Raw genomic sequence first — 9502 nt, forward strand, 5'->3', positions numbered from 1 at the left:
ATGTGCTTTCCAACGTCATATTCCCGTCACATGATCGCAATTAACACAAAACAAACCCTTAACCATTGACAGAAACACACTGACCCTCTTTCTCTCTCTCTTTGTTTCTCACTCTACAGGTGTTGGAGGAAATAAAGAATAGAGGGCAATTTCAGTTTGTCCTGTGACTTTAAGCGCTGCTGCTGCTGAAGACTGGATGTTCTGGTGCTTTGCTGCTGATTGTGGTGACTGAGCCTCCCATCTGTGCACTTGCGTCTGTGTGTGTGATTGTCTTATCCTGGGGTCGCAAGGCTTTGCACTGGCTGAACCGCAGCCATGGAGGTGGCCCTGGTAGACTTTGAGAGCCTGGATGAGCTCGACGGGGATCTTGATGAGGTGGACACCTACGCTGATGAGACCACAGCTCTCACGGTGGACATGCCCCCAGAGCACAGCAGCCCATGCAGCAACTACCTTATCCGAGGCTCTCAGCTCCCCTCTACGCCCGTGCCCTCCCGCATGTGGGAATCCACCTCATCTTCGCCCATTTCACACATGCAGACACAGACACTCGGAGTACCCCAGTCCCCAACCATGCCAACTCCGAGCAGACAGGGGCGCAGCAGCTGCACCAGTATGATCTCCAACTGGAAACTGCTGCTAAACAGTGAGGGCACGAAGGAGAGTGAGACGATCTTCAGCCGGCTCGCTAAGGAGTGCTGCGAGGATCTGTTTGTAGATAAACGAGGCCTGGATGACGGAGACCAGAAAGTCATCATCAACATCGCAGGCCTACGTTTTGAAACGCAGCTCAAAACTTTGGACCAGTTTCCTGAGACACTGCTAGGAGACCCTTTGAAGAGGATGGACTACTTCGATCCGATGAGGAACGAGTACTTCTTCGATCGGAACCGGCCCAGCTTTGACGGCATCTTGTATTACTACCAGTCAGGGGGTAAGATCAGACGTCCAGCTAACGTTCCCCTGGATGTGTTTGCAGATGAAATTGTGTTCTATGAACTTGGAAGTGAGGCCATGGAGCAGTTCAGAGAAGATGAAGGATTCATAAAGGATGTCGATATCCCTCTACCTAATAATGATGTGTACAGGCAATTCTGGCTGCTGTTTGAGTACCCAGAGAGCTCAAATGCGGCCCGAGGTGTAGCACTGGTGTCTGTTTTTGTCATTGTCATATCCATCATTATTTTCTGTATGGAAACGCTGCCAGAATTCAGAGATGACACCGACCCAATTGTGCCCACAGCGATAAAGCCTTTCAACCAGTCTAGATTTTACAGTTCTGTGGCTCCATCTGCTGCAAAGCCCACAACTTTCTCTGATCCCTTCTTCTTCATCGAGACTGCCTGCATTGCTTGGTTCTTCTTTGAGCTGTGTGTGAGGTTTCTGGTCTGTCCTAGCAAAAAGGAATTTTTCCACAACCTCATGAACATCATTGACGTTATATCCATCATCCCTTATTTTGTTACCGTGGTTACAGAACTGGTCACGACGCCACAAGAGAGCTCAGGACAGAACATGTCTTTGGCCATTCTGCGTATCATCCGTCTGGTCAGGGTGTTCCGTATATTCAAACTCTCTCGTCACTCCAAGGGGCTGCAGATCCTGGGACAGACTCTGAAGGCCAGCATGCGCGAGCTCGGCTTGCTCATCTTTTTCCTCTTCATCGGAGTCATCCTCTTCTCCAGCGCTATCTACTTTGCAGAGGTAGACGAGCCTAACACGCAGTTTGTCAGCATACCTGATGGCTTCTGGTGGGCTGTGGTTACCATGACCACTGTAGGCTACGGGGACATGTGTCCCATCACCATGGGGGGTAAAATGGTCGGCACATTGTGTGCCATTGCAGGTGTGTTGACCATTGCTTTGCCTGTTCCCGTCATTGTATCAAACTTCAATTACTTCTACCACAGAGAGACGGAGGCAGAGGACAAGTTGCCCTTGGCAGATGCTGTTGAACAAGCCATGAAGACTGAAACAGACAGCAAAGAGGGCAGCAACACCTCGCTCAATAAAGCCAATGGAATCTGGCAGACTGACAAGGGGAAATAACTCTACAAGGACACAATTCAGAAGGAGAGACTTTGCCACAAAGCAGGAGAAAAATAAGACAATATCAAGGAAATTAACTGCCTTGATTTCCCTCAAACAATGGTCTAATGGGATCAATGAGATAAAAATGTTTGCGCCTAGTTAAAAATATTTTATAAGGCTACACAGGATGTACTGTACTTACCTCTTTTGTGTCTAATTTGAAAATGACACTTTGAAAATAACCGAAAAGCTGAAGAATTGATTCATGTTCAGGATTGTACGTCAGCATATTTCAAGTTTTGGACTTTTAGTTGCATAGAAACAGAAATCCTTCATTGTCATAATTCAGCAGTATATGTATGTTTAAAGGATTTTTTTTATAATTTTGGTCTTATTTTCTTTATTTTGTTAATCCTATTGCTCATAACATTTTGCACATCAGCTCCACAGTTGATATTTTTGGCCACAAAACTTTAAAACAGTGTCTTCTGGGGCCAAAAAACATCTTATGCTGCTTTCACATGACATCAGGGAGACAGCGAACTATATTATTTTAGTGAACAAGAGCAGGACATTAGAATTAGGTGATGCTGCCAGAGAATATCACCAGTGGTGATGGTAGACATCATTGCAGTTCAAAGTTAGACATTTTTAACATTCTGCTGTCCTCTGTGATGGAATTTACAACCAAGAGTTGGGTAGCTTCTTCACAGAAGGTGAAAACACAGGAAATCTGCAAGTTACTAGTATAAAATAAACACAAAATACATTTATTCAGTGTAATTTTTTCTATTCCTTGTAAACAACACAGCATCACCAACGCAACATATCATTGTGGATGATGTGTTTTACCATCCTGCCATTTTGTCAGACTGTTTATTTTGTTTTTCCGGTGCTGTTTTACATCTGCCATCTGCCTGATTCCATGTGAACGCATCATTAGACAGGTTTAAAGCAGTACAATTTGATGAATAAGGTAAAGAGAAAAGTTAAATGTCAAAATCCAAATGTTCATATAACAAGGACTGTTAATTGACCCTTTGCTAAGCCCTGCCCCTTTGTAATGGTCCGGCAAGCTGTCGCAGTAAGCATGGAACCCACACTGTAACTAACTGCACTCCCTGATGAAATATTATTATATTTTTGGGAAAATGAAACAGTGATTCCAGAGAGAAGCAGACAGAGGGATCTACAGTCTGTGTTTGAAGGATATATCCAGGATGTCAAACTGACTCAGCAGCAACAACAGGTTAAAAAGACAAAGATAGTTAGAAGCTAAAGCCAAACTATAGGCTACAGATCACAGTGTAAAAGTGAACCACCACATCACTGCTGATCGCCACAGAAGACAATGAATATAAAGGGAAACTTTGCTGATATTCAACCAGCTGTGTGGCATCGCAGTGTGTGCAGCTGAACGGTGTTTGGCTTCACCCCCGTGCCGCTGCCAGCACCTGGACCTCTACCGCTGGACAAGCAGGGATCTCCGGAAGTCAAACAACGTTCATCTGTGCACACTGTGATGACACACAGCTGGTTGAATATCAGCAAAGTTTCCCTGCTTCCCTTCACTGGTTCCTGTGCAGCAGGGTCGGCCTTTGTTTCACTGTTACAATCATTAAAAAGCAAAAGCAGCATGTGTATACATTCAGTAGGCTATATCTTCAGTAGCTAGCTAGCTAACCCTACACTTTTCAGGGTTAGAGGAAAAAGATATATGTTTCTTCCCTGTTCCAAAACCAAAAATCTTTTTCCAACCTCTCCAGGTAACGAGTATCATTAAAACACGACGTGCCCCAGGCACAACATTTAGCTCCAAATCCACAAAACCAGCCTGAAAATGAAGGAAATCTGAAACGATTGCAGTCTATGGAGCACAGCTGTGTTGTTGTCGGACCCTGGTCTGAGCTGGCCTGATGCTACATTATGATTGGCCTGTCTGTGTGCAGGGGAGGGACTTAGCGAAGGGACAGATGTAATTGCAGAGCTACTTCTTCATTTAGCTTATAGGAATCACCTTTCTGTTGCTGGATTAGCTGACACATCATGAGATTGTTATGATGACTCCTAGGTTAAGGTAATTTGAGCAACACATGATTATAATGGACAAGTTGGTTAATGCATTTTCTCATCTTGAAAATGTTCTACGTCATCATCAACTGATGGCTACGCCCACACAAATAAGACCAAGGTTGTAAAAAAACAAACAAAAAAATACACAGTTTTCCTGTCAGTGTCTTGGATGAGTAACACGTGTATAGTTTCTAGATTATAGCCCGGCTGTATTTATTTATTTAAAACCGTATCACGATTCTATTGTATTTATTCATCCTCTTTGACGAGTAGCGTGGGTAAGAATCCTCCACTATTGTTAGCAGTCAAACAGACTCCACACTATGTATTATAATGGAGTGCCTTAAATTATGTAACGTTGGGACACTGTTGAATTCGCCATACATAATCTTAGTGTAATACCTGTGTTTATCATGCATATATGCTCAGTATTTTTGATTTCAGCCTTGTTGAAAATGTTGTAACCTCTCTCCATTCTTTTAAGATATTTTTTGGGGTTTTTAGCCTTTAATGTATAGGACAGACAAGCATGAAGGGGGGGAGAGAGAGAGGGAGTGACATGCAGCAAGGGGCCACAGGCTGGAGTTGAACCCGGGCCGCTGCGGCAACAGCCTTGTACATGGGGCGCCTGCTCTACCACTAAGCCACCAGCGCCCCAACCTCTCTCCATTCTTGATTATGTTTGTGAGTGTTTTCCAAAATGCTGTCCAGGAAAGAAATGCATTCTGACCCGAAATACAAGTTAACATATCCAAAGTACAGTGGATCCCATCTGTTTATGAGGAGGTACTGTCCTAATAAACATCGTCACTCATCAGTAGATATCTTGTTAAGGAAAGAAGACATTTCATACCCCTTTTCCACCAACATGGAGCATGTTTTGTTCTGGTTTCCACACTTAATTTTGAACCACTCTGAGCATTTTGACCAAAAATAATTTGGTTCAGAACCTGAAAAGTTGGTGTCATACTCTACAGGATGGAAAAAGTAGATGGAGTCCTGCTGGTGATAGTCTTCTTCTTATTAGTAGTTGATCCTTGCTTGTTTTTTGGATAAAAAGCTTGCGTGTAACCACTGGGATCCGCCATCTTGTTACTACTGTTTACATCTGTTGGGCACTGTGCATCGCCCTCTGTCGATGACCCATCTTTGAATACAAAGCTTCCACTCAACACTGGTGGAAACACGTGCTGGTTTGCTCGACAGCACCAGGGTTCCAGGAATCCTGAACGGAACTGGATCAAGAACCAGAGCTAATTTGGTGGAAAATGGGTATTACTGACACCGTGATCACAAACAACAGAGGTGAAAGAGAGAAGGAGGAAGCCAAAGATGAAGGAGATAAAGGGAACTGTTATGACTCCGAGGGACATTACAGGCCAAAATGTCCCATGATCCAGCTTATTCTGGAGGAGTGAATGTTAGCTATGCTGTATCAGTGTGGTGTTCTGGTGGTTGGTTCTATGACCATTTCTTTTGTAACTTGTTTTCATCATAAAACGAAATCTTAGAAAGTAAAAAAAACATCATGTGTAACTGAAATCTAGGAATTTCTCAGAATAGCTTTAGACTTGTGTTGTGTCTGATGTCGGGTTCAGCCTCTGATCAAAGACTACATGTAGGTGTTTTCTGTGTGTTTGACAATAATGATAATGATTACGGTGGTTATCATATATTTTCATGATATAGTCAGTCCCTCGTCTGTAAAGTCACTGTTGTACAACGAATGCACATGGCCTGAAGTGATTACCTGCGTCGTCATGGCCACGAGTTTATTACACCAACAAGACCATTACACTGTATTTATATTTGTATGTATGTATAACATTTCAGTACACAATATACTGTAATGTATGCAATATATTCTGGGATTTTAAATAATGTCTTCTTATGTTTTATGTGCTCTGACTTGTTAAAGGTCCAGTGTGTAGGATTGAGGGGGATATATGAGAAGAAATTGAACATAATAAGTATGTTTTCTTTAGTTTATAATCACCTGAAATTAAGAATCGTCATGTTTTTGTTACCTTAGAATGAGTGGTTTATATCTACAAAGGGAGTGGAGATCGCCATTTTGCACGGCAATGTTTTTACAGTAGTCCAGAGTGGACAAACCAAACACTGGCTCTAGAAAGGGAAATTCATTCAGTCTTTCGGGTCAGCCTCCATAGATAGCAGCCCCTCCACAATAAGAGCATCAGGAAAACACAGATATTTTTCACAAGAAACTGCTTTATTCAGCGTTTTTACCAGATTTTAATCACCAGGCCCATTTGTTTTGAATAATTCAGCTCCTGGTCCAAACCTCCTAAACATCTGGATCTTAAGTTATCAAAGAAAAAAGGTATAAGGTCAGACAATCACCAATTTGTAATGCGAAACTTCTTTTTATAGTGTTTTTACTGGTTTACTGGTCCGTTTGTTTTAGAGAGGAGCAGACTTCTGCAGTTATTAATTAAAGTTATCAGAGAAAAAGGCGAGCACACATTTGCAGGTGTGAGGCAAATGGGCTGGCTGCAACATGCCAAACAGGGTAGGAGAAACACTTATTTGTAATGTGACACTGCTTGATCCAGTGTTTTTACCCAACACATTCTTACCGCAACCTTGTCACATATTGACATTTGGTCGTGGACTTTCCACGTCCACATATGACGTGCAAGGTACCCTTGGTTGTTGACATTCTGGGACACCATGTCAAGTTCTGCCTGCTCTTCTTTCAAAATACACTTCTGTTTCCACAGAAAATTTAACATTTACATACAGTCTCTTTCAGAATAAATGCACTACATCGGTGCAACAACACGAATTGACTTTGTTTCCTTCAACGACAAACACAAATGGTTAGGTTGATGAAAAAAGAACATGGTTTGGCTTTAGAATCTTAGGGGACGCGAACACCACTCTCTTGGTGAAAGTCATTGTCTGTTGGAACCATCCACGACCCCTCCCGCCTACCCCACTCGTAAATTCGCTGCCATAACTTTCGTCCTTGTCCTGCCTTGTTGAATATTTTTGGCACACACAATTTTTGGCTTTTGCCCATACATACATTTTCAGTATCCTTCGCATCATTTTATAAATGAGGCCCCTGGTCTGTTTGTTTTGGAGAGGAAAAGACCTCTGCGCATAATTCGGCTCTCAGTAAAAACCTCCTTAGCAATGAACACTGAAGGAATTATAACCAGGAGAGCTGGTTGCAATCTGCAATCCTCACCTAAATACCCCTAAATTTTACACACTGGACCTTTAATAGAAAGGTGTGTTTTTTGTGCATACCATATGTGTGTTCGTAAGAGATAGACAGAGAGAGACGGGGTGAGCATTCTTGTATTTTCTCCTTATCTCCATTGGTGTTCCCCTTCAGGGAGATTGCGTCACTGCTTTCAGTAACCTGTCTCTGCTTTCACTGTAATGTTAGTACACACACGCACACACAAAGATAGAGGTCACATCAACAAGGCAGTGTGGCAGTGCGGCGACCGTGCCACTGGAAGTCATCCAAACAACAATAGGATGCCGGTCTCTGGTTGACATGGAGTAGTCCTCTAGCTATTAATGCCAGTTAGCTTCACCCGATACCCTTCTCTCTGGACTCGCCTCAACACCTCGTCTCAGATAGAGAAAGGCTCCTTAGCTAAACATATGGATTCAGTAAACACTTATAACTTATTCATCATATAAAACACAATCTCTCAGTCGTTAACAGGATCCTAAAGTATGCATTTGCTTCCTTTAAGTGTGGTGCAGTGTGAAAAGCAGCAGACCTCTTACAGTGTAAAAAGTGTCAGATTTTTTTAATACCAAACAATAAAAATTGTGCTTGCATACTTCCTAAAAAGTAGCTGGTGTGCAAAGTGGAAGGTGTGTTTGTGGCACAGTATTCAGAGAATATTAATCAGAGCATGAATAACATGATGACAGCAGGGGTCTTTTTTCTGTCTCTGATATGCAACAACAACAAGACCAAGAACTGCTTGTTGCAAATACATATTATGCATATTCATAGTGCAAATTTTTATATATTGCTGCAGTATAATCAACCAAATATGTAATAAGAATAATAATAAAATTAAGCAGTACATTAGATTTACAGTGCATTTGGTGATATACAATAAAACTCATCAAGTCATAGCAACTTCTGATTTGCAAGAAATGTCTTATTAGCAATGCAGATTAAGATGTACTCACAGGCAACTTTAGAGCTGAATTTAATTCTGTGTCACATCGCAACTGTTGTGTTATTATTATGCAGGGTTGTGAACAATAACACAAACACAGAGTTTCCAACATTTCAGACTCTGAGTGCTGCTGAGGAGAGCAGATGAGTTTTACTTGGCAACTCTTGCTCCCCCAAAATTGTTTTTTAACTGCTGTAGTAAAACCAGTTGAATTTCCTCCCCGGGAAAACCCCATAACAGGAACCCTAAACTATGAATGGATGTATGACCCAGATTATTACCACATGGCCGTAGGAAATGGGGGACATCCAAGGACAAAGAGTGAAAACAGAGCTGCGATGAAAAGAGAGAAAGGGGGGATAAATGACGCTTGCGAGGAGACGAGAGCAGATTTCACACGCTAGCCGTTCTCTGGTAATGGACAGTCGGCCATGCAGATAGATTACAAGCAAGTGTGGAAATAGGTTTCAATTGAAATAGATCTGTGACACACACAGGTAAATCTGTATGTTCACACATACACACACACACACACACACACAGACTTGTTTCTGTTCCAAATCCTCCCCTGAAAAAAATATCAAACCTTTTCAAAAGCTTTTTCTGGGAAGAAACTTACTATCTACGCCAGACATCAACCTGGAGGGCAAACTATCAGACCAATCAGCCTAATATTTTGTGTGCAAATTTGCTTAATGACCTCTCGTGGTTGTGGTGATTCACAGTTGTCACAAAATTGTTTTAATGACTGTTTTATAACACTACTGACTCTTTATTTCTCTTAACTGGCCCTTTAGGGCCGCAACTTTTCCAGAAATTGGTTCGTCTGAAAGCAACAAGCCCTACTCTCTGTTGCAGGCCACATATTGGCTTTCGGCTTGGGTTAAAAAAACAAATATCCATAGAAAAGTTTGGTCTGATTTGGAACCGGAATATCTGTAGAATAAATCCGTACATGAAATAATCCACTAAAGTTCGGCATGATACGAGGTTAATAGGTCACCATCTCTGACCCATATTACATAGTATGCCAGAAAAAGATTTAGTATGTCTCAATACATAGTATGTCAAAATGCAGTATGCAAGCCAGCATGCTTTTCTGGCTATTCTGACCCACAGTCCTCTGCATGGACCAACCAAGCCACACACAGATTATCTTAACAGCTTGTTGAAAGTTCTCAGAAGTTGCAGTGATGGTCTTTGTCGTGCTGTAGCCT

General features: G+C 42.1%; 1 protein-coding gene across 1 annotated transcript in view; it reads left to right on the forward strand.

Annotated features, from left to right (window-relative positions):
- The window catches only part of kcna10a (potassium voltage-gated channel, shaker-related subfamily, member 10a), a 28860-nt gene extending 19358 nt beyond the window's left edge, over positions 1-9502 (forward strand). The window contains exon 2 of the mRNA XM_033628261.2: positions 120-9502. Within this exon, the coding sequence (XP_033484152.1) occupies positions 316-2049 (1734 nt within the window). The 5' untranslated portion in view covers positions 120-315 and the 3' untranslated portion in view covers positions 2050-9502. The remainder of the gene's footprint in view (positions 1-119) is intronic.

This window comes from Epinephelus lanceolatus, chromosome 8, assembly GCF_041903045.1.
Source record: "Epinephelus lanceolatus isolate andai-2023 chromosome 8, ASM4190304v1, whole genome shotgun sequence".
In the NCBI taxonomy this organism is placed as follows: domain Eukaryota; kingdom Metazoa; phylum Chordata; class Actinopteri; order Perciformes; family Serranidae; genus Epinephelus; species Epinephelus lanceolatus.